At 40.6% G+C, this 26446-nt stretch overlaps 1 protein-coding gene across 1 annotated transcript in view; it reads right to left on the bottom strand.

Annotated features, from left to right (window-relative positions):
* The window catches only part of LOC135557438 (AT-rich interactive domain-containing protein 1B-like), a 116021-nt gene extending 101482 nt beyond the window's left edge, over positions 1-14539 (bottom strand). The window contains 1 exon segment of the mRNA XM_064990695.1: positions 12894-14539. Within this exon segment, the coding sequence (XP_064846767.1) occupies positions 12894-14147 (1254 nt within the window). The 5' untranslated portion in view covers positions 14148-14539.
* Between the last annotated feature and the right edge of the window lie 11907 nt (positions 14540-26446).

Here is a 26446-nt window from a genome sequence, read left to right as displayed (position 1 = left end):
AGTGTACCTATGATAAAAATGACAGACCTCTACATGCTTTGTAAGTAGGAAAACCTGCAAAATCGGCAGTGTATCAAATACTTGTTCTCCCCACTGTTTGTGGGGATCTTAACAAATTGGGAGGCTAGATGACTACATATAAATTATATTGATGATGGTACATGGCCTGTTGCTTTGGATTACTTTGTTACTCATCATGGGGAAACCCTATTAGAATTCCATCGGGACTAACATGTATAATTAATGGAAGGATATGCCCGTTAAGCGATAACTTTACATCCATACAGTATCTGTCAAAGGAAAAGCTGTGATGGACTTCATAGTTGCCTGCATAGTTGCCACGACTGTCTAGAAACTTGTTTGGCATTTAAGGTGTTCTCCTACACAGATGGTTGAAGAATGCAGATGTTTTGACTTAAACTGGAAAGAAAAAAATAGACTTCCTGATTACTCTTTCTGGTTGGCCACAAACTTTCTCAGCCAGGTATTACTGTGCATCATTTGGAGCAAACGATACAGGCTTGAATGTAATTAAAGAAAAGTGCCAAATGACTTTCTATCAGAGGTCGACCGATTAATCGGAGTGGCCGATTAATTAGGGCCGATTTCAAGTTCTCATAACAATCGGAAATCCGTTTTGCCAATTTTTAATTTTTTTACCTTTATTTAATCTTTATTTAACTAGGCAAGTCAGTTAGGAACACATTCTTATTTTCAATGACGGCCTAGGAACGGTGGGTTAACTGCCTCGTTCAGGGGTAGAGCGGCAGATTTTTACCTAGTCAGTGCAGGGGATTCAATCTTGCAACCTTACGGTCAACTTAGTCCATCCCGAGATTAGGCTCGTGTAATGATGTGATGTGAAATGGCTAGCTAGTTAGCGGGGTGTGCGCTAATAGCGTTTCAAACATCACTCGCTCTGAGACTTGGAGTAGTTGTTCCCCTTGCTCTGCATGGGTAACCTGCTTCGAGGGTGGCTGTTGTCGTTGTGTTCCTGGTTCGAGCCCAGGTAGGAGCGAGGAGAGGTACAGAAGCTATACTGTTACACTGGCAATACTAAAGTGCCTATAAGAACATCCAATAGTCAAAGATACATGAAATACAAATAGTATAGAGAGAAATAGTCCTATAATTCCTATAATAACTACAACCTAAAACTTCTTACCTGGGAATATTGAAGACCCATGTTAAAAGGAACCACCAGCGTTCATATGTTCTCATGTTCTGAGCAAGGAACTTAAAACGTTAGCTTTCTTACATGGCACATATTGCACTTTTACTTTCTTCTCCAACACTTTGTTTTTGCATTATTTAAACCAAATTGAACATGTTTCATTATTTATTTGAGGCTAAATTGATTTTATTGATGTATTATATTAAGTTAAAATAAGTGTTCATTCAGTATTGTTGTAATTGTCATTATTACAAATACATTTATTTAAAAATGGGCCGATTAAATCGGTATCAGCTTTTTTTAATCCTCCAATAAAATCGGTATCGGCGTTGAAAAATCATTTTTTTTTTTTAAATCGGTTGACCTCTACTTTCTATGTTCTGAAATGGCATGTAGAGCTCTGGTGAAACTCATCGAAACCCTGCAAAGATTCCAAAAAACAACATTTGATTTTGATGTGTGGTATGAAAAATTGTGATATTATATACTCTGAAATGTGGGAAAAAAACGAAAATAAAGAATAGACCCAAATCCAGGAAAGATTACAAGCCTTATTGGAATGACTAGTTAAGGGATCTATGGTCAGTAAAATGCTGACCACACCGCTTGCATCGCACACGTGAGCGTTGCAAAATAAAAGTACACATACATGCTATTCAATCATTGCACTCACACCGCTCACCTTTTGCATAGCCTGGCGCTACAATAGAACTTGGTTCTATGTGTGACGTTTGACGGCCTGCAAGTCCGGTCTCTCCCATCTCCTCATTGGTTTTTGAGGAGCATATACCCATGTGGGTGATTGAAAGATAAACTGAGGTCCACACTCCAGTCGGAGGTGGTAATGCACCTTAAAGTTGGTTGCCAACCGCCATATGAAGGCCAAAGAAGAAGAAGCCTGAAGGAGGAGAGATTACTAGAAACTAACTATCCCTTTTAGCTGTGGATTAATTGTCAGAGTAGATGACCTTGTGCATTTCAGGTAAAATAATAACCAAATGTTTAAATCCCAGGACAAATTAGCTAGCAACAGCAAGCTAGCTAGCTAAATTGCCATCAATGTTTAATGCTTTTCGACCTGTCACCAAATTAATATAGTTGGTTCAGAGTTTGTTTTGATATTTCAACCTGTGTGTCCTGATTGCGTCTGGGGTGGGTGGACAAAAATCAACATGCGGGCGTAGGCGCGCGAGCGGTCCGGTCAGAATGTCATACACAAAGCTGAATATGTATTTTTACAGTGTAAAGATAGAAATACAAGAGAACATTTCAGGAAGGAATTTAAGAAAAACCAGCATGTTTGATTAAAGACTGTGCCTATTCAAACTGAGATATCAGAGAGGGCGGTTATTACACCTTGAAGAGATTTCTTTTCTACCTTTATTCAGTTAAGAACAAATTCTTATTTTCAATGACGGCCTAGGAACAGTGGGTTAACTGCCTTGTTCAGGGGCAGAACGACAGATTTTGTTTTACCTTGTCGGCTTGGGGATTCGATCTTGCAACCTTTCAGTTACTAGTCCAACGCTCTTACCATTAGGCTACCTGCCGCCACAGTTACAGGAATCCTCAACCGTTTGAGCCAAATAAGTTAGGACCAAAACGACATGAGAAAATTACAATGAAAGTCAGGGAAGAGCAGGGGGGTTTGAACTCTGATATTACACAGGTACTTAAGGACTGGGAGAAGTGGTTTGATAGTTTGTTCTTTGGTAACAAAAATGTGGCATATTTTGAGGAAGAATTGTATTAAGACATATGTTCCCTGAGAACTAAAATGCAATGTTAAAACCCTCTGATCAACACAGAGGTGGAAAAAGTACACAATTGTCATACTTGAGTAAAAATAAAAGATCTTAATATAAAATAACTCAAGTAAAAGTCTAAAAGGTATCAGATTTGAAATGCAATTAAGTGGTGGGGGAAAAAAATACTACATTTTCATACTGAAGTAAAATAAAGTAGAATTCCTTAAATTAATTACATTTAACAAACCAGCACAATTTCCTTTTTATTACTTTTGACAGCCAAGGGCACACTCCAACACAATTTACAAAGGAAGCGTTTATGTTTAGTGAGTCCACCAGATCAGAGGCAGTAGAGATGACCAGGGACGTTCTCTCCAGTGTGAACTGGACCTTTTTCCATGTACTGCTAAGCATTCAAATTGTAATCAGAACTTTTGATTGTCATGTATGGAGTAAAAAGTACATAATTTTCTTTAGGAACGTAGTGAAGTACTAGTAAAGTACAAAAACCCACAAAAATGACTTAAGTAGTACTTCACACCACTGAACACACAGTGGATTCGGAAAGTATTCAGACCCCTTGACTTTTTCCACATTGATACGTTACAGCCTTATTCTAAAATGGATTTAAAAATAAAATCATAATCCTCAGCAATCTACACACTATAATGACAAAGCAAAAACTTTCGCAAATGTATTAATAGAAATGCCTTTACAAAAGTTCAGACCCTTTGCCATGACACTCAAAACTGAGCACAGGTGTATCCTGTTTCCATTGATCATCCTTGAGAAGTTTCTACATCTTGGAGTCCATCTGTGGTAAATTAGCATGGACATGATTTGGAAAGGCACACCTGTCTATGTAAGGTGCCACAGTTGACAGTGCATGACAACCCAAGCCATGAGCTCTAAGGAATTGTCCATTAAGCGTTCGGAGACAGGATTGTGTCGAGGCACAGATCTGGGAAAGGGTGCAAAAAACATTCTGCAGCATTGAAGGTCCCCAAGACCACAGTGGCCTCAATCAATCAATGGAAGAAGTTTGGAACCACTAAGACTCTTCCTAGAGCTGAACGCCCAGCCAAACTGAGCTATCGGGGGAGAAGGGCCTTGGTCATAGAGGTGACCAAGAACATGATGGTCACTGTGACAGAGCTCTAGAGTTCCTCTGTGGAGATGGGAGAAACTTCCAGAAGGACAACCATCTCTGCAGCACTCCTGGCCAGATGGAAGCCACTCCTCAGGAAAGGCCCATGACAGCCCGCTTGTAGCTTGCCAAAAATCATCTAAAGAATCTCATACCATGAGAAACAAGATTCTCTGGTCTGATGAAGCCAAGATTGAACTCTATTGCCTGAATGCCAAGCATCACATCTGGAGGAAACCTGGCACCATCCCTACAGGGAAGCGTGGTGGTGGCAGCATCATGCTGTGGGGAAGTTTTTCAGCAGCAGAGACTGGGAGGCTTGTCAAGATCGAGGCAAAAGATGAACGGAGCAAAGAACAGAGATATCCTTGATGAAAACCTGCTCCAGAGCTCTCAGGTTTACCTTCCACCGGGACAACGACCCTAAGCACAGAGCCAAGACAATGCAGGAGTGGCGTCGGGACAACTCTCAATGTCCTCGGGTGGCCCAGCCAGAGCCCGGACTTGAACCTGATCAAACATCTCTGGAGAGACCTGAAAGTAGCTGTGCAGCAAAGCTCTCCATCCAACCCGACAGCGCTTGAGAGGATCTGCAGAGAAGAATGGAAGAAACTCCCCAAATACAGGTGTGCCAAGCTTGTAGCATCATACCCATGAAGTCTCAATGCTGTGAAGTACTGAGTACTTAGATAAATGTGATATTTCCATTTTCTTTTAAATATTTGTAAAGTTTCCAAAAAATATATATATTTGAATGTTTTTGCTTTTTATTATGGGGTATTATGTCAATTGATGAGGGGAAGAACTATTGAACTAAAAAACTATTGAATACATTTTAGAATAAGGCTGTAACGTAAAAATGTGGAAAAGGTAATGTTGTCTGAAAACTTCTGCCACAGAAAAGCTCCTTTAAGTATGGGTTACACACAGTGCCGTCGAAGTTAAGGTGATTGACGCTGCAAAAAAATGGGTTTGACATTGATGAACTGCCTAATTAAGTTTTAAAATCCAAATTTGTTTTGAGTACAGTACACTGCCATCCATAAGTCTATAGTTAATTCCATTCTGAAATTAAATTCAAAACAATGTGACTGAATTAGAGGCATAAGTTCATGAAGTAAAGTCTATAAAATGATATTCATCCATCCTCAACAATAGGCTAATTACCTTTTGAGAATCAAAACATTCTAGTGGAAGAACAAAATGGTTTTGGTAAATCCAGAGCCTCTATAGATCATATCTTCTCCGTCTGTACAATAAGACAGATTACACAAAGCCTACTTTTGCATGTTTCAGTCATCTTTTAGCCTATAGTTTGTTAAAGACAGGGATTGATGGGAAATTGTATCATGCAATCCAGTATCTTTACAAAGTACCAATTGCTTGTGTGCGTGTTAATATCGTACAGATTGATTTCCCACACCCTCAGGTGTAAAACAAGGAGACGCCTTATCACTGACTTTGTTCGCTATGTTTATAAATTATTTGTCAAAATAACCCCGTGAGGTGAGACTTTGGAATAGACTGTTGGATATGCCAACTGCCAGAATAGCTAGTAGGTAGGTAGAATGTGTCTGACTATATGGTGGAAAGACGACTATTTTTTTAAATATATTTTTTTACTTTTTACTAAGAAAGGGCTGTATGTTTTAATTTTAGTATGTGTTCCGGAAGTGGAAATGTATCTAATAAGCTATAAGAACTTTATTAATGGATATTTATATTTTGTGTTTTAAGTTATCATTTCAGATTCATTGATTAGTGTTGGGCCAGTAACTGCAAGGTTGCAAGACCGAATCCCCGAGCTGACATGGTAAAAAACAACAACATGTTGTTCTGCCCCTGAACAAGCCACTGTTCCCAGGCTGTCATTGTAAATAAGAATGTCTTAACTGACCTGCCTAGTTAAATAAAGTTTATCAATGGGATCTATCCACAGGGGGAGCCTGGGCAACTGAAATGTCTGACCTTTTTCAACCGTGACTGAACATTTATACAAAAAAAAAAACAAATTAAGGGAGACATTGATATTATCAGAAAACAACTTGATGCAATATACCCAAATTGAGAATGTTTTGTTTGATTATGGGTGAATTCATGTGTGTGTGAGATATATTATGTATAACCTACCTAAAAGGAAGACATAGCTATGTGCACAGGTAAGATCAGGGATATTGCCTCTGCTTATTGAAACAGGTCGGTAATTGTGGCAAAATGGAAAAGACCTCGTATTGTGACCTTGAAGAAATAAAGAAGCTAATTTTATCCTCTATTGGCCTATCTACCATGGCATAAGCTTGCTCTTAATCCAGAAAGCACACCATGGTTGTTATGTACGTAAGCACAGTACCATTCAAAAATTGACACACCAACTCATTCAATGTTTTTCCTTTATTTTACATTGTAGAATAATAGTGAAGACGTCAACTCTGAAATCACATATGGAACCATGTAGTAACCAAAAAAAAGTGTTAAATAAATCAAAATATATTTTATGAGATTCTTCAAAGTAGCCACCCTTTGCCTTGAGAGCTTTGCACAGGCTTGGCTTTCTCTCAACCAGCTTCGTGAGGTAGTCACCTTGAATGCACTTCAATTAACAGGGGTGCCTTGATAAAAGTACATTTGTGGAATTTCTTTACTTCTTCATTTGTTTGAGCCAATGAGTTGTTTTGTGACAAGGTATGGGTGGTATACAAAGGTTAGCCCTATTTGGTAAAAGACCAAGTCCCTATTATGGCAGGAATAGCTCAAACAAGCAAAGAGAAACAACAGTCCATTACTGTAAGACACGTTTCTTTGAAAGTTTCTTCAAGTGCAGTCGCAAAAACCATCAAGCGCTATGATGAAACTGGCTCTCATGAGGACCGTCAAAGGAAAGAAAGACCCAGAGTTACCTCTGCTGCAGAAGACAAGTTCATTAGAGTTAACAGCCTTTGATTGCAGCCCAAATAATCAAATCATGTTTTATTTGTCACATGGCCGAATACAAGCCCTTAACAATCAATGCAGTTGTAAGAAAAAAAAATTTAGAACAAATAATTAAAGGCGCAACAATAAAATAAACAGTAGCGAGGCTATGTACAGGAGGTTCCGGTACAGTGTCAATGTGCGGGGGCACCGGTTAGTCAAGGTAATATGCACTCGTATGTAGAGGTAAAGTGACTATGCATGGATAATAAACAGTAGCAGCAGCATAAAAATGGGGGCTTGGGTGGGGACTAGAGGTCGACCGAATATGATTTTTCAAAGCCGATACCGATTATTGGAGGATCAAAAAAGCCAATACCGATTAATCAGAAAGAGAGAAAAATTTGTAATAATGACAAGTAAATAATGAAACACGTTCAATTTGGTTTAAATAATGCAAAAACAAAGTGTTGGAGATGAAAGTAAAAATGCAATATGTGCTATGTAAGAAAAATAACGTTTCAATTCCTTGCTCAGAACATGAGCATATGAAAGCTGGTGGTTCCTTTTAACATGAGTCTTCAATATTCCCAGGTAAGAAGTTTTAGGTTGTAGTTATTATAGGACTATTTCCCTCTATACGTTTGTATTTCATTAACCTTTGACTATTGAATGTTCTTATAGGCACTTTAGTATTGCCAGTGTAAAAGTATAGCTTCCGTCCCTCTCCTCGCTCCTCACTGGGCTTGAACCAGGAACACAACGACAACAGCCACCCTCGAAGCAGCGTTACCCATGCAGAGCAAGGGAAACAACCACTGCAAGGCTCAGAGCGAGTGACGATTGAAACGCTATTAGCGCGCGCTAACTAGCTGGCCATTTCACTTCGGATACACCAGCCTAATCTCGGGAGTTGATAGTCTTGAAGTCATAAACAGCGCAATTCCTGACGCACAACGAAGAGCTGCTGGCAAAACGCACGAAAGTGCTGTTTGAATGAATGTTTATGCGCTTGCTTCTGCCTACCACCGCTCAGTCAGATACTTAGATACTTGTATGCTTAGTCAGATTATATGCAACGCAGGACACGCTAGATAATAACTAGTAATATCATCAACAATGTGTAGTTAACTAGTGATGATTGTTTTTTATAAGAAGTTTAATGCTAGCTAGCAACTTACCTTGGCTTACTGCATTCGCGTAACAGGCAGCCTCCTTGTGGAGTGCAACGAGAGAGAGAGAGGCAGGTCGTTATTACGTTGTAATAGTTAACTGTAAGGCTGCAAGATTGGTTCCTCCGAGCTGACAAGGTGAAAATATGTCGTTCTGCCCCTGAACGAGGCAGTTAAGCATTTGTATGTTTTACCGCCTGCCATGTGGTAGCAGAGAGAACAGTCTATGACTAGGGTGGCTGGAGTCACTGGCAATTTTTTGGACCTTCCGCTGACACCATCTGGTATAGAGTTCCTGGATGGCAGAAAGCTTGGCCCCAGCGATGTACTGGGCCGTACGCACTACCCTCTGCAGTGTCTTGCTGTCGGAGGCCGAGCAGATGCCATACCAGGCGGTGATGCAACCAGTCAGAATGCCCTCGATGGTGCAGATGCTTCAGAGTTCAAAAGTCACATGAACATCAACTGTTCAGAGGAGACGACGTGAATTTGTATTTATTATGGATCCCCATTAGCTGCTGTCAAAGCAGCAGCTACTCTTCCTGGGGTCCAGCAAAATTAAGGTAGTTTATACCATTTTAAAACAGTACAATACATTGACAGATTTCACAACACACTGTGTGCCCTCGGGCCTCTACTCCACCACATATCTACATTACTAAATCCATGTGTGTGTGTACATACATGTGTCTGTGTCTATGTTTGGGTTGTGCACAGTCCCCGCTGTTCCATAAGGTGTTTAAAAAAAACAATTTAATCAAATTTTACCGCTTGTGTCAGTTACTTGATGTGGAATAGAGTTCCATGTAGTACTGTGTGCCAGGCCTTCATGGTCAAATTGCTGCAAAGAAACCACGACTAAAGGACACCAATAAGAAGAGACTTGCTTGAGCCAAGAAACACAAGCAATGGACATTAGACCTGTGGAAATCTGTCCTTTGGTCTGATGGGTCCAAATTTTTGGTTGCAACTGTCGTGTCTTTGTGAGACACAGAGTAGATGAACAGATGACCCCCGTATGTGTGGTTCCCACGGTGAAGCATGGAGGTGGTGTGATGGTGCTTTACAGATGACACTGTCAGTGACTTATTTAGAATTCAAGGCACACTTAACCAGCATGGCTACCACAACATTCTGAAGCGATAGGCCATCCCATCTGGTTTGCGCTTAATGGGACTATCATTTGTTTTTCAACAGGACAAACACACCTCCAGAGTTATGTTTTCCTCACCTCAAACCGCAAGCAAGCAAAGTCTGTTTTTACATCCATTGAGAATGACAATAGCTCCACAGTGTATTTGAAAAACAACTGTGTGAAAAGGGACAAATGTCATGCTCTGATCCAGTGGAAAAGTCATAAAATAGACCTACCCAATTACTTCGTATCCGTTGCGCAAATAGTCTACAGCTGTGTCTGTCCTGAGCTTACTGGTGTGGGAAACTGAGGGCACAGAATATTTTAAAGCGTTGCAAGTTCGCTAGCATGAGCTTCAGGCCAGATCCAAGTTAATAGCCACATGACAATGATTGAGATACAAAAGATGTTATCATAAATGAAACCTTTCCACAAAAATGTGCATATGAAAACCAGAACTGGCATGCAGATCGGTAGAAATGGTAAGATAAATTGACATGCCATGTGATAAAGGTCGCTGACTCCTCGTGTAGCCTATTACCGATAACTTCAGGAGAGTAACCGCAGAATCTGCAAATGCCAGTAGGAGGATGGTCAGGTTAGGTTTATCTTGATCTTTGGCTCCCTCAAGTAATGTATGTCTTATTTTAAACAATGCGCGTAAAGCATCAGACAAGCTCAATGCATATATAGTTCATTTTATTAAAATGCATAGGGTGTGTCTTCATGGAGAAATACACATTTGAGAATTTTGACCAACCGATTGGTCGAAAGAACAGATGACTTTCGGTTGAATAAGATCATTCTTTGGTCCGGGACAGCCCTACATTTTAGACAAAGCCTTTTCAAAACAAAACTCCGATAACCAGTGCAATTCTGACAAAACTATGATAAATATGCCAGCAGTGTAAAAAGTGTTTTGAACACCCAATGTCAGGTTTGTCTGACTCCAAAAGGCATGGAACGAACCCTCTCTAACCCACAATGAAGTGGCCAACACACTGACGTCCAGGCTTGTCATGAATAGAACCATCCTGCACATTATAGGCAATAAATATCTGCATTTAGCAGAGCATCTTGCTATAGGCCTATATCCACAAACGGCATCTTTGTTGTAAATATACCCAATTGATTTGTCAAAATATACCATAACTAGATCGTTGGATAGCATGGTCAAAGACCAAAGCGAGCATCAAAGCTATTTTGGTGTCTCTCCTCCGTATTTCTTCTGAAGCTCCAAAGTTTGTGTGCTCAAAGCCTGAATTAGAGCGAGCTGCTAGAAAAACAGGGCACGTCCTCTTTAATAAGCCTAATTTAAGATTCAATTACAATACCTCTGAAGATCATTAACTTCCAAATTAGACATTTACTGTAGGCTTGTCAGTGACAGAATCTCAATCTGATGGAGACAGCGGGTATGAGCTGGTAAATACACAAAGAAGCGTCTATCTGAAACCTATTTTTTTTTAACGCTGGTGTGAGGTAGAAATTGTATTCAAATTTTTTCCAGAAAGAAAGCATGCCCACATTACAATAAGACAATGATGCCTTGAAACAGGTTTTTAGAGCAGGTTGTCACCGGGCAGGACTGACCAGTGCACGCACACGTGCGCACATGCTCCTGCTGAGGTAAATAGCTGGCTGGTGGTGGGATCAGGCACATGGCTAATCTGCATGTGTGAAGGTCAGGGGCTCAACCACTATGGGAGGTGAGACCACATAATGGGCTCCCTGCCAAAAAGCAGGATCACATCACTAGATAAATGAAGCAAGCAGCCAGTGTTAGAGATTTCATTACACAATGTAAACAGAACACAATCCTGAATCCTACCCCACACCATTACTGAAGGGATTAAGAAATTAGGCAAGAACACAGTAGACATCTCTATTTACATCTGCAGTGGAAATACACACATTTGATAGATGGTGAGAACCAAGCAGATGCAATATTATGTAAACTAGGCAGTAGCTGTCAAATGTCACTCCAATTCTCAAAACTTCCAAAGTGCCCTCAGAAGTGCAAGCTGTATACTTGCCAAATATTGGACTACAGGAGCCTAACGTTACTCCTTAGTCCAAGGACCTTACATGTTCTGTTTAAAGTGAGAATTGGCGCTGGAAGCCAAAACAGTGAAATACTCTTAAGTTAAAATGTGAATCAAGTCTTAATTGCGGTATTGATCTAGAAACATAAATCCCTCTACTTTCACAATAATTTCATAAATGCAAAATACACATACCATACACCGTTTTAACAAGAGTTGCAGCCGACAGTATTGTCCACTGGCAACACGTTTGTGGTGTATGTATGCCATTTACACACAGGTGTTCGGGGACTCAGAGACAGCCAATTAGCACATTACGTTTCCTGTAAACAATCGCTATAACATGGAAATATGTCCATGTGTGAACCTTAACCCTAAAAATGTGTGTATCAATTTAATGTATTATTCTTTGTCAATATATGAAAGGTCCTTATGCTACCAAAACCGTACCCACCGGCGATGCGTGTCAATGTCCAGACCACGCGTCACAGCTCTTAATACAGAAGACGCCTTCCTCCAATGACTTACGTAATGGAACTGAAAGTCATGATCAAGAGCTAGCTGGACACCAGCTATTGAAATCTCTCTAACCAATTGATTGCAACATGGGAACATAGCTAGCTACTAGCATAATATATTCTTTAAAGGCGTTGGCAACTCTTTATGCACAATATGGGCCAAGGAGCATATCTAGCTAGCCAACGCGAGGCCCTCAAACTAGTGTTACAAAGCTAAATGTTATCAGGCTATGCTATAGCTAGCACATAACAATTTAGAGTGTATAATAAATAGTTCGCTGGATATCAACAAACGAATGCTAGCGTTAGCTAGTAAGAATTGTACTTGTTCAACATACGTTGATATGCTTTTTGAGATTTGAAATGGATACTTCAATAGCTCAGCAGTTGCACACATTCTGACCTGACTACTAGCTAGATAGAGCCAGCATTGCTAGTTAGCAAGTCAATGCTAGTTAGAATGGTCCTTGGTTTTTAAGCAAGCGGAACATTAGATGGAAGGGTCGACGATATTTTTTGTAAGTCCACAAGTTAAATTGCAAATAATGTTTTTTAATTGAATCACCACGAATGTATAAGTTTACTTGGAACTATGTATAGCTAAAATGGTTTTAAAATGTTGGAGCAAAGACTATAGAAACTAGGACGCAAACTAACTGAAACGGATCACTTTGTTGTCCCCAACCGGAAGCCACATTTAATGCCAACTTCAAGCAGCCAAAACATAAGTTTGCTAACTGCCCATATGGCTGCTGAATTCATAAAATGACAACGTGGATGTTATCTCCGCCTGCATGTGTATATATTATACAGTAGAATGTTAGGTACTGTAATGTAGCTACACAAATATACAGCCAGACTCAGAAGTCTGGAAGTCCTAGCCGCACTGGCTGGCATATTGGCATAACGTTCCCTAACGTGTCTCTCTGACCATAGCTACATTAATTTAGCTAGGGTAACGTTAGTTAACTACAAAACCGCCTGGAAAGCTTAGTTAGTTTGGCAAATTAGTCCAAAAAAAGTGACAATGAATGTATAATTTACCTGTGATCTGCCGCTTCCTTGTCCGTTGTTTCCAGGGCTCATGGCAGGGTGATTTCTTTGTTGTCCTCCCCAAACATGTGTAACTGAACCGTATTGGGGGTTTATGTCTTTGGTCAGCCCCATGCTCGATTGTTGTTGTTGAGCAGAGGGATTAGTGTAATCTTGATAGCCACCGCCATAGCCCCGCATCATAGGACTCGGGGATGTCAGTAGTTGGTTGAGAGTTGGGGTAGCCCCCGAAGGATGTTGCTGAGTTTGCCCTGGAAATCTCTGAAACCCTCCAACATTAGCACCACCAGAAGAGGCAGCGGCCATGGCAGCTTTGCTATGATTAGCAGCCGCCGTGTTGCTGCCTAGGCCCATCATGTTGTTCCCCTGCCGAGAGGGACTCATCATCCCATATCCACTATTACCGTAGCCAGGTCGGTAAGTCGGGTAGTGGTTGTACGGGTTGTTGTGGTACCCTTCGTGGGAGTTTTGTTGAACTTGATCCATATTCTGTTGTACCGAATGCATTATCCCAGACCCAGGGCTTTGTTGTCCGCCATGTTGATCAAAGCAAGGCCCTCCTTTACCATTTCCATAATAACTATTAAACTCCGAAACAGAGCTGGTACCACTTTGGGACGGGTTGATGTTGTTATTTGTTGGTCCCGAACTGGCATGCTCGTACCTGCTGTCCAACCGGTCTTCCGTTTTGCTCGGTTGGTCGTCCTCATTTTTATTCAGCATTTCCTGTTGCTGATGGCGTTCGACTGTATTCCCTAAAACAACATTCCCTTTTCCTCCATGTTGGCGGTTTCCACTTTCTCCATGTAGCGACTGCTGGTTGTTGTTCTGAATTTGGCGTTGTTGGTGCTGAAGGAATTGGTTGAATGGCTGTTGCTGAGGAGGTGTATGGTGGAGAGATGGAGTATCTTCGCCACCAACATTTTTCACTTTATGACTAACAAACATTCCCGTCTCCATGCTAGAATTTGAAGTCGAAAAAGACGCCGATCTAGAATCTCTACTTTCCTTCTCACGTGGATTCGAATCGTTGTTTGCAGGAGAAGCTCGAGCTCTGCTGGTCGGGTTCAGTTCATGGCGTTCTACATTATTCATAGCATGAACGCTAGTCCCATTTCCTACCCCAAGCACAGCTCCACCAACTACTCCAGACTTGCCAGATTTCAAATCTTGACTCAAGCTACTAGCTAAATTCGACCTTTTCTTACCATTTGATGTTGGGGCTGTTGCCACTTGTGCGGCCATGATCAAGTCCACATCTCAGGCATAAAGTCCAGTCGAGCTAGCAAGCTAACTGGCTAATGAAAAAAAAAGAGGAAGAAAAGCAGAACACAAAAGAAGCCAGACAGCTAACGTTAGCTAACAAGAAAACGACGTTAGCGTAAAATGAAAAAGCGCAAGAGTATCAAATATCCGCATAAATACCGTCTGTTAGAGCAAGCTCATGTTATACGTTTTCAGACAGACATGAAACTTTTTTCCTTCCATGTCTAACCCGGATACAGGCAAATGCCTTTTCTCTCCGAAGCCCCTAGCCCAGCATGGCATCAGCGAAAACAGCGAGCGTTGAGAATCAAGGGCTCTAGCCAACGATGGTGGATAAATGAAGATGTCTACTCAAGCAGTTTACCGTTTGAAAAAATGGTCAAGGTTCCTGTCTGTGTAAGTGGGTGTTCCTTCTCTCGCGTGAGCATGCTTTCCCACGTGAGACCAATGGTGGAGTTCGGTTTGCATGGCCAGGTGTCACGGGTGGGTGGAGATGTATTGTAATGACAGGGGTGAAAGTGAGGCAAAATACATATCAGGGTAAGCCATAGTGGTAACACATCAAATCAAATCCAACTTTGTCACATGCTCTGAATACAACAAGTGTAGACCTTACTGTGAAATACTTACTTACAAGCCCTTAATCAACAGTGCAGTTCAAGAAGAGTTAAGAAAATATTTACCAAATAAATGAAAGTAAAAAGTAACACAATAAAATAAGGGGGCTATGTACAGGGGGTACCGGTACTGAGTCAGTGTGCGGGGGTACAGGTTAGTTGAGTTCATTTGTCCATGTAGGTAGGGGTGAAGTGACTATGCATTGATATTAAATAGCGAGTAGCAGCAGTGTACAAAACAAATGGAAGGGGGGGTCAATGTAAATCCTCCGGTGGCCATTTGATTAATTGCTCAGCAGTCTTATGGCTTTGGGGTAGAAGCTGTTAAGGAGCCTTTTGGTCATAGACCTGGCACTCCGGTACCGCTTGCTGTGCGGTAGCAGAGAAAACAGTCTATGACTTGGGTGACTGGAGTCTGACAATTTTATGGTCTTTCCTCTGACACCGCCTATTATATAGGTCCTGGATGGCAGGAAGCTTGGCCCCAGTGATGTACTGGGCTGTACACACTACCCTCTGTAGCGCCTTACGGTCAGATGCCAAGCAGTTGCCATACCAGGTGGTGATGCAACCAGTCAGGATGCTCTCGACATGAGCCTTTCACAATAATTAAAACAAAATGTCAAGAAAACTGTAAGCTATTACACCATTATTTAGAATTACCACATGTCAGAGACATGAAAAATGGACTTAAACGGGTGGTATACCAACCTACGAGCCAAAATGCAATGTGCCAATCGCCAAATGTCATTACACTTTTTGGTGTTTGGTGTACAAGATGTCTCTTTCCATTCACCACTGTTTAGAGGCTGGAGATATTTTGTGAGTGGATGAATGTGCGCGTGTAGTCTAGTAAAGGAGCCCATTTTATTTATTTTATTAAACTATTATTTAACTAGGCGAGTCAGTTAAGAACAAATTCTTATTTACAATGACAGCCTACCAAAAGGCAAGTGATTGTTTGAGAATTTGATGATCTGAACATCATGACTTATTGTGGCATAAACACAACCAAAGGTAATACATACAAGTTAAAGCTACAATATGTAACTTTTTGGCGACCCAACCAAATTCACATAGAAACATATGTTATAGCTCTGTCATTTATTGAAAGCAAGTCTAAGAAGCGGTAGATCTGTTCTATGTAAGGTACTTCCACGCTTCCCGTTCTTAAGTGTCGTTTTTGTGAAACTGAAATGCACAATTTGAATGCCTGAATTGGAAAACAAGGAATGGATCCTAATGTATTTCACACTATCATACCAGGTGGAATTTAAATGTTTACCAAAAAGGTGACGGGGTAAACGCGTTGAATCCCATATTACCCCTTTAATCATCAGTAGATGTATTAAATTAATTAGAAATATGCCTGTGTTTGAGTATGAGAGGCACAGACCTATTTTTGTGATGAATTGAGCCATTGTTTTTCCTGCTTTCTTCACAGTTTGTCTGATTGAATTCATTTCATATGTGGGACAATTGTTGACTGTAACAGTACTCATTCTTCTATATGCTATTATGTTATTAATAAAGTACAAGAATGGAAAGAAAAGGATCAACAGGAAAGGAAACAGGCCATATGAGAATGTCTGTTTGTTTCTACGTAGGCCTAAATGAGAGCGAATATACATGAGCGAATTGTTAGTCTGTGTGCAGATGAGGGATTGACTCACTTGAGGGACTCAGTGGCCTGTTCAAGGGGAATCGACTGGGCCCTCCCCCAGCAACGGCAGCAGCAGCCCAGTCAAGTCAAGCAGGGAAAGTGGGTCAGACAGAAAACCCCCTGAAAGCAGTACAGCACAGCTCTCAGTAACACACTGACACCACACGCCTTGTATTTTTTGTACAAGAAAGGAAAAATTCTGCTCTAACACAGTAATTGTGAGTCAAATACAAGAATATTCCCTTGATAGTGCACTACATTCGGACGGTGCCCGGTCAAAAGTAGTGCCCTATATACGTAATAGGGTGCCATTGGGGACGTACACAATGAAAAGAGCCAAATTTAAACACACCTTGCTATACAGACACTGGCCAGACCAATGTGTTAAATTTCAGGATGGAGTAAATAACAGTTTTACAAGTGATTTGTTTACTTGGATGGCTTCAGGTTTCTCAACATGCAGTGTATAAAAGAGTGACTGTGTTCTCAAATGTGTCTTGAAGACTGACCCCCTCAAGTTAAACTGATCCATTTTGTATGATATGTTAGGAATTGAAATTCGTACAATACGTTACGAATTTGCAAAGTGCACAATATGTTATGAATTTGTAAAACGAATAACATGTTACAAAATTCTAATCGTTTTTGCAAACGTTAGTTATGCTAGGAGTTAAGTTTAGGGTTAGGGCAAGGGTTAGCTAAAAGGGTTATGGTTAGCTAACACACGAAGATATTTCAAATTAGCTAACAATTAGTATGTAGTTGCTTATTAACTAAAATTATAAAGTTGTACGTGATGAGATTTGAATATGCAGTCTTTGGGTTGTTAGACGTTTGCGTTATACGCCCGCCTTAAGTAACCATCTGTCTTATGTAACATATACTAATTTCAGTGTCCTGGATTTACATGTACTATGTTACGTCTAGTCTATGAGACCAGGCTGTGTATTTTCCATCCAAGTTCATGCCTATTTCACTGGATAAATGTAAGCAACCAAGGGCATCTTCTCAAACCTCTGACAGCAAATACTTTGTGGATGAAGGTAGAGATAAGAGTAAATCACACTTATTGATCTCAAATCGCAATGCATTGCTGAAATTATGCGAGTACATAATATAATGACATAATATAGAATGTTACATTATAGGTCTCTCACTGCATAATTCCACCAACACTATAACACTATGATTCAACAAAATGTTGTGTCAACCTTGTGTTCAATGCTTTGCACATTAGCAATAACAGCTTATAATATGATTGCTTCAAACATCAACAAATCAGTGAAACCTATGGAACAAATCTAATGAGCAACAGCTGAACAGTGACTTTTCATAGTGGAAAGCATAATCATTTCCATTAATGCATAATAAGGCAGGGTCTATGCATGCAATTAGTCCATAAATGTATTATGATGTAAGGTTGAAGTACATAGAACAGAAACAGGGATGTAGACTACTCAGCACTAACCATGCAACAAAGGAATTACACCATCTGCATCCCAAACAGCGCGCTATTCCCTATATAGTGCCCTACTTTATGAGCCCTGGTCAAAAGTAGTGCCCTACATAGAGAATAGACTCAACCCATGACAAATTATAATTTTCACCCATTGTCCATTACAGTCCAGTCTACTGCATAGAGAGCCTATTATAGTGTTAAAGGGGGACTATGTCATAAACCCTCTAAGTTCCATAAGGGGGCCAAAATGGCTCCCATTTTGGTCAGGGAGAATCCAAAACCAGTTTAATTGGAATTAATGGCAGTAGAGGCATTTCCAGCTTTTACTTTTGCAAGAAAATAAAAGTATGACATGATGTATCAGAAATTGTGTATGCTATGAGTGCTATTATATGATACAATATCAGTACTAGTTGCATTTACAAGTTGTCGAAGTCCTATCATCAACTGATTTCAGCCAGTGTATGGCTTTGGATTGTTTGAATGGAATGTTGGCATATTGGCAGTTAATAAAAAAATAAAAATAATTGGAATCATTCCTCTAAAACTGTTTGGCCAGCTAGCTAACACACATACACTGCAGATAAACTCTTCACATTCATTGTTTAACACAATATATTATCACAGCGCTGTCAAATCATGGTTTACCAACTCCTTAACCAACATGGTTGACCTTTGGACCATCATAAGAAGGTTCTAGTATTCTAATTCCTAATTCTATGGTCTACTGTCTGTGAGCATCATCACTTGACTCTTTTACATTGACCCTCTACCCCACAGCTACTTCTCGACCACCCAGACCCCTTTTATCACCCCACTTAAAGCATCCATGTGATAGCTGGCTTTTAATGAACAATTTCCCTGATGTGCCTTAGGTTGGAGCTGGCAGTGACCCAAGCAGAAATTGGTCTCTGGGTCTGGGTCTGAAATGGCACCCAATTCTCTACATACAGTAGTGCACTAGAAATGGAATAGGGTGCCATTTGGGATGCAGCCACAATGAGACGAGTGACACTGATTGCGTTTCCCCACATTAAACCTCACCTGACCTTGGCAGAGGTAAATCATTAGTTCCCCGTTGTAATCATCACACGGCCGCAATTATACTCCATTGGACCTCCATTTGCATTTAGACGTAGCTCAGGCCACGCCAAAAAGAAAATACACGCTGACAATGTCAGAGAAACTCAGTGACAGTGGTTTGCAAGCCAAAGGGATTGCATGATTGGGGCATAGTTATACATACAGTACAGATAAGCAACCACAGAGCACATATTTTGTGGGCAACTCTTCGAAACAAGTCCACCTTACAACAACACTCTAATTTAAGAATATTCAACCATAGCGAGAGAGAGAGCCATTTGAGTTTACATTACTTGAAATGCAGCCCATAACTGAGAAAAAAAGATAATCAGGGAATTACTTGCATCATTAGTAATTAATTACTTTAGTAATAAGGTGTTCTTTCTTACTGGCAGCTGTCTTACTGAACTAAGGGGTTGCCTAGCAATCACCATTACACACTGGGTGACATCATTCATGGCTGAATCAATCCAATCTCTTTAATTCAAATGACCAAGCTGACCATGTAGCATTATTTTCATAAATGTGACCTTCAAAATAAGTCAGAAAACGTGAGCCCAGTGGGGGGGGGGGGGGTGAAATGTATCCAAGTCAGATTAGTAGGGTGAAAAGGTAAAATGCTGTGGTCTGCAAAATCATTGCTGAGATTCAATTTTACCACAGGGTAGGCACAATAGGCGTGACTTAATTTCCTCTGAAACACGCCAACCATGCTGTAGTAGACAGTGGAGAACAAAGAACAAAGCAGCCTGAAGTAGAGCACATCATGGCTACAATACTGACGCCAGCAGATTTAATTTAATAATAATCTCCCATTGTAGGTTGGAAATAGAACAATTGTGTATAATAGTATTGGTAATCTACAGCAGGGGCTCCCAACCTTGTTTTTCACAGGGCCTCCTTTTTCACATTTGAAAAATGTCACCCCCTCTCTTTTTAGAATTGTTCATTGAGATACCCTATGTTAAATACACCACCAAAAGCTTGATTTTGTTTAATTTGAGGGAACTCAGATTTTTTTTTTTTAAGATAATTTCCTACAATTCTCATGGCATCCTTTTAGGTCGGCTATTTAATAATGATCATAACAATAATAATAATAATGGAGAAGGAAAGTAAACTCTAGACCTGATTTCCCCAAATGCTATTTAGCTACCAAATTGTTTTATTATAATCCATATGAACCCTTAATTTAATTCTACATATTCTCTTTTACAGAAAGTGAATAGATCAAATGATAGCAACAGAGTCACACATTGTATAAGATTACTTCCCAAGCAAAGTCTTGTTTTTTTTACTCCTCTACATTAGGTCAGCCTCAGATATCTCCATGTGCTTCGGAGATATGTCTTCCTCTGGCATTTTATAGCTTGTTTCTAGCCTAACGCAACACAGAGTTATAGATCGGTTTATACAATTGCGAATTTGTAAACCCCTAGGTTGGGAAACCCTATTCTAGAGTAATTTAAGATACGTCCCATAGGGATTTCTTCAGAAGCAGTGCATTATAGGGAATAGGGTACCATTTGGGACTAAACCCTTGGTGTCAGGGACAGCATTCTGACACTAGACACAGAGCCACTAGACACATAGCCTATGCCCTGACAATTCAGGTCTTTCAATCCATTAGGGATCACCACTAATCATTTAGCCAGCAGATTGGCGAGTCAAGACCTGGGTTAATTTGTCCTGGCACACAGTGAAATGGGGCTGTGCATTACAAATGGCACCCTATTCTCTTTATAGTGCACTACTTTTGACCAGGGCCCATAAAACTCTGGTCAAAAGTAGCGTACTATGTAGCTGTTCCACAGATATATACACGTGTCATGGTTGATTGTGGATGCTTGGCAAGGAAAACAACCCCTCGATGAGATGTCCCCCCCTCTGCTCACCGCTCCTTAGGCTGAGTCTCAAATGGCACTCTGTTCACCATATACAGATCTTAAGGATAGGATCTTAATTTGACCACACTGTTGCTGCGGGAAATGCAAATGTGTTGTGTATTCAAAGTTTTAAAAAGGCTTCTAAAGTTTGTAATTTCCACTTAAAAATGTCAGACTTGATTTGCCCTAACAAACAATGTATCAACCCCTACAAATATGTCCATTAATTATAATCCACACAATAATTCACATTTCCGGTTGCTGTAAGATTATTTTCCTTCTTGAGAAACTGGCCAAATGAAGATCCAACACCTGTCGTGCACTACTTTTGACCATTGCCCTTTGGGCCCTTGTGAAACATAGTGCACTATAAAGGATATAGGGTGCCATTTGGGGATGTATTGATGCAGACTTATATACACTGTTCTCACTAAGTCTGGGATATGATCTATATATTCTGTCTGAACACTAGTTTTTAACAGACACATTTTTCTGTGTATTTTTTTATTATGCTAATTCGATTTCCACAGGGTCATGGACATCAACTGTATGGCTGTAAAATAGCAGCATGTGTTTACAGAGGGGGGAAGGAGGTTCAAAATCAATGAGCCATCTCAGTAGGTAAATGTGTAAAAAAAAATCACATTTATAATTTGTGGTATTAAATTAGTATAAATACAATAAGGTAAAACATTGTATATGATGGTGCACTCTAGTGGTGTGGGGCTGTGCTTTGGCAAAGTGGGTGGGGTTATATCCTTCCTGTTTGGCCCTGTCCGGGGGTGTCCTCGGATGGGGCCACAGTGTCTCCTGACCCCTCCTGTCTCAGCCTCCAGTATTTATGCTGCAGTAGTTTATGTGTCGGGGGGCTGAGGTCAGTTTGTTATATCTGGAGTACTTCTCCTGTCCAATTCGGTGTCCTGTGTGAATCTAAGTGTGCGTTCTCTAATTCTCTCCTTCTCTCTCTCTTTCTCTCTCTCGGAGGACCTGAGCCCTAGGACCATGCCCCAGGACTACCTGACATGATGACTCCTTGCTGTCCCCAGTCCACCTGGCCGTGCTGCTGCTCCAGTTTCAACTGTTCTGCCTTATTATTATTCGACCATGCTGGTCATTTATGAACATTTGAACATCTTGGCCATATTCTGTTATAATCTCTACCCGGCACAGCCAGAAGAGGACTGGCCACATAGCCTGGTTCCTCTCTAGGTTTCTTCCTAGGTTTTGGCCTTTCTAGGGAGTTTTTCCTAACCACCGTGCTTCTACACCTGCATTGCTTGCTGTTTGGGGTTTTAGGCTGGGTTTCTGTACAGCACTTTGAGGTATCAGCTGATGTATGAAGGGCTATATAAATACATTTGATTTGATTTGATTTCCACTTCCACTAACAGATCGTGGACTATTAGTTTATAAGCAAGAATGTATTTATAAAAAAAACTATTTATTGTGTGTAACAAAAAAATACATATTTTCATAATAAACTATGGAAATTGCCTGTGTCACTTGAGTCGGTCTACTCTTGGACGCAAGCGTATTAGTGTTTCTCGTCTGAAAGCTGTATAAAACTACTCAACAACTCAAAGGAACATTTCCATTAAACAAACTTTGAATGTTGTTAGCTATGTACAACTCACATTTAACATCTGACATTTATGCTTGCATTTCCCCGCCCTGCCAGTCATTTAGACATTTTTAATTAGAAGTGTTCCACTCTGTTTTCCCTGGACTCCTATTTGCTGTGACACTTTGTCCTTTATTAGCACAATTGCCCTGGAATGCAGGCCATGTTAATGGAACTAAATGATCAAACCACATTTCCAAAGAGAAAAAGGCTTAGAGGATAGTCTCTCTGGGTGTTTGTGGCCTGGCCACAGGATGTCTGTGATGCCTCTAGTGCAGTAGTGTAGTAGGCAGTTAGTGCAGTATAGTTACAGGATAGTGATGGATGATGCATCCATAAAGGGCCTGAGGATGAACCTTTGAATTCCGCAGATGGTTCATTGTCAGTGGAGGTAGAAACAGCAGGCTCTGTGTCACCAACTAAGAGAGATACAATGCAACAAGAACAGAACAAATCAAAGTTTATTGGTTGCGTACAGCGAAATGCTCGTCTTACTAGCTCCTAACAATGCAGCAGAAATATCAAACAAGTACACAAGTAATAATCAAAAGCAAAAACAGTAAAAAATCACAGGACGAATCCAGTTAGCAACACACATAACACTGTATCAGTAATCCAAGTGCAACCTATGCGTATATACACCAAAAAGATACACAGGAGCAAAAGACCACGTTTTTTTGCCAACCTTAAACCAACTTCGATTTTAAAAGGAAGCCTGGACAGTGACAGTTGTTCAGTATTGAACCAAAATCATCACCATCACCTGCTATGAAAAAATTGTGTGTGTGCTGTGTGCTGCAGTGTGAATAGATCAAGACACCAATTTATGAGGAAATGTGCAGAACAAAATACACCTTAAAATGTACGAAACAGAAGAGTTTTCCATTGCGTCAGCTGTGTATACTAAGACCAGATGCTGCAGTGTGGACAGACGGAGGACTTAGTGACTGTCACAGAGAAGGTTGGAGCAGGATGTGGGGTGCTGGAGGGCCACGTGGCCGATGAGGGCCTCCAGCTTAGGGAACCTCTGCAACGTGGTCCAGTAGGCCTGGATGGACAGGCTGTAGAGGCGGCAGAGAGTCAGCGCCGTCATGTTGGCCGAGTGCTTAGCATCCGTCACCAGGCACAGCTCAGAGCGCAGTCGGACCAAACCAGAGACAAACAAAAAGACAGGTCAGTAGTTGAGATGTGCTAGCGTTGCTAAGAATGGAATGGGGTCCTCATCTGGGTAAGGTCATGTATTCCACAAAAGAAAAGACGATGGTACCTAATGGGTTTCCATCAGTCAAATACAAAACAAGTAAGAATTTAGCAGAAATATCAACCGTGATCAGCAGCCACTAACAATGGCTGAAACGAAGTCTTAATTACACAGCAACGTAATAACATTTCTATGGAGAGACCGAAATGGAAGCGTTCATTAAGGGTGGTGTGAGCTACTTTGATCTTCAATCTTTTCATACACTAAATGTGGCTCAGTTGGGAGAGCATGGTGCATGCACCACCAGGGTTATGGGTTCGATTCCCGGGACAACCCATACGTAAAATGTATACACGCATGACTATAAGTCGCTTTGGATAAAAGAGTCTGCCAAATGGCTGAAATTACATAAATATGGTTGTTAAAGACAAGACTTCGTTAGGTTTGCTGTCATGTTTTTTGTTGTTGATTTTTTTCTCCCCAATTTCATGGTATCCAATTAGTAGTTACAGTCTTGTGCCATCGCTGCAACTCCCGTACGGACTCGGGAGAGGTGAAGGTCGAGAGCCACGCACCCTCCGAAACACGACCTTGCCAAGCCACACTGCTTCTTGACACACTGGTCGCTTAACCCAGAAGTCAGCCGCACAAATTTGTCGGAGGAAACACAGTAAAACTGCAGATCGAAGTCAGCTTGCAGGCATCCGGGCCCGCCACAAGGAGTCGCTAGAGCTCGATGGCACAAGGAAATCCCATCCGGGCAAACCCTCCCCTAATCCAGACGATGCTGGACCAATTGTGCGCCGCCTCATGGGTCTCCCAGTCACGGCCACTTGGAAGGTCATTTTCATGTTTTTTTATAATTAAATGTAATTACCATACCATGCATGTACATTGTGTTGTTCACATAAACATCAAAGAACAATCATATTACTATGATGTCATTCTCTAAATCCCTTTAACAATTTGCATGACAATCCTGAATGTAGCATCTGTTTATGCAACATTCACCTCAGATTCCTTGATTGCCAACCCAAAACAAATGTTGTAGAATAAAGATGGAAACAAATGGCTTTTGACCATGCAACTACTTATGCCATCAGCAATGATCACATTTATCTAATTAGAACAAACAACAAATTAGACACCTATTATAGCATGAGTATAAACACATATTATAGCCAACTTCCTGATTGAATATCTGGCACATCTCATCAGTTATGATCATCATGTTCACCCCTGCTGAGGCATCCCTCAGTGCCTTTCATTTATAATCTCAACACTTTGAGCAGTGATCAGTCACTGTCAGGGGGACTCTGCAGTAGTAGGAAGGACAGGGAGGAAGACCGTCCTAAGCCAGTGCTATTATGACCTACAGTTGAAGTCTGAAGTTTACATACACCTTAGCCAATTACATTTAAACTCAGTTTTTCACTATTCCTGACATTTAATCCTGGTAAACATTCCCTGTCTTAGGTCAGTTAGGATCACCACTTTATTTTAAGAATGTAAAATGTCAGAATAATAGAGAGAATGATTTATTTCAGCTTTTATTTCTTTCATCACATTCCCAGTGGGTCAGAAGTTTACATATACTCAATTAGTATTTGGTAGCATTGCCTTTAAATTTTTTTACTTGGGTCAAACGTTTCGGGTAGCCTTCCACAAGCTTCCCACAATGAGTTGGATGAATTTTGTCCTTAAGCCATTTTGCCACAGCTTTGGAAGTATGCTTGGGGTCATTGTCCAATTGGAAGACCCATTTGCGACCAAGCTTTAACTTCCTGACTTATGTCTTTAGATATTGCTTCAATATATCCACATAATTTTCCTACCTCATGATGCCATCTATTTTGTGAAGTGCAGCAGTCCCTCCTGCAGCAAAGGACCCCCACAACATGATGCTGCCACCCCCGTGCTTCACGGTTGGGATGGTGTTCTTCGGCTTGCATTACAGTTATATTTTTGTTTCATCAGACCAGAGAATATTCCTCCAAAAAGTATGATCTTTGTCCCCATGTGTAGTTGCAAACCATAGTCTGGCTATTTTATGGCGGTTTTGGAGCAGTGGCTTCCAGGGAATGAGCTATGACATCCTACCTGTCTGGGGGGGTTCTGAGAGCTCAATGAGAATGGCCTTTTCATCAAACCTCTTTCCATGGTAACAATTCTCCAGGTGGTCAAAGATGTGCTGGCGGAAGCTGCCAGGGAGACGGTAGTGTCACTTATACTTCTTCAGGTCACTGTGCTAGATGGAACAGTAAATGTTTGAAAGTGTAAGATTTAAGATCCAAATTTTATTAAACTGAATCGTGCATCTATACTGCCCTCTGGTGGGGATTGTATGTATACAACTTCCATAATTATTTTACACTGACTGGACCAATGCAACAAATGCAAATAATCCTGCATATATATATATATATATATATATATACAGTATTCAATACACTGCCGATTTTGCAGGTTTTCCTACTTACAAAGCATGTAGAGGTCTGTAATTTTTTATCATAGGTACACTTCAATTGTGAGAGACGGAATCAAAACAAAAATCCAGAAAATCACATTGTATAATTTTTAGTAATTAATTAGCATTTTATTGCATGACATAAGTATTTGATACATCAGAAAAGCAGAACTTAATATTTGGTACAGAAACCTTTGTTTGCAATTACAGAGATCATACGTTTGCTGTAGTTCTTGACCAGGTTTGCACACACTGCAGTAGGGATTTTGGCCCACTCCTCC

Source organism: Oncorhynchus masou, chromosome 16, assembly GCF_036934945.1.
Source record: "Oncorhynchus masou masou isolate Uvic2021 chromosome 16, UVic_Omas_1.1, whole genome shotgun sequence".
Taxonomy (NCBI): Eukaryota; Metazoa; Chordata; class Actinopteri; order Salmoniformes; family Salmonidae; genus Oncorhynchus; species Oncorhynchus masou.
The sequence above is the reverse complement of the archived record's forward strand: the minus strand, read 5'-3'. Positions and strand labels throughout refer to the sequence as shown.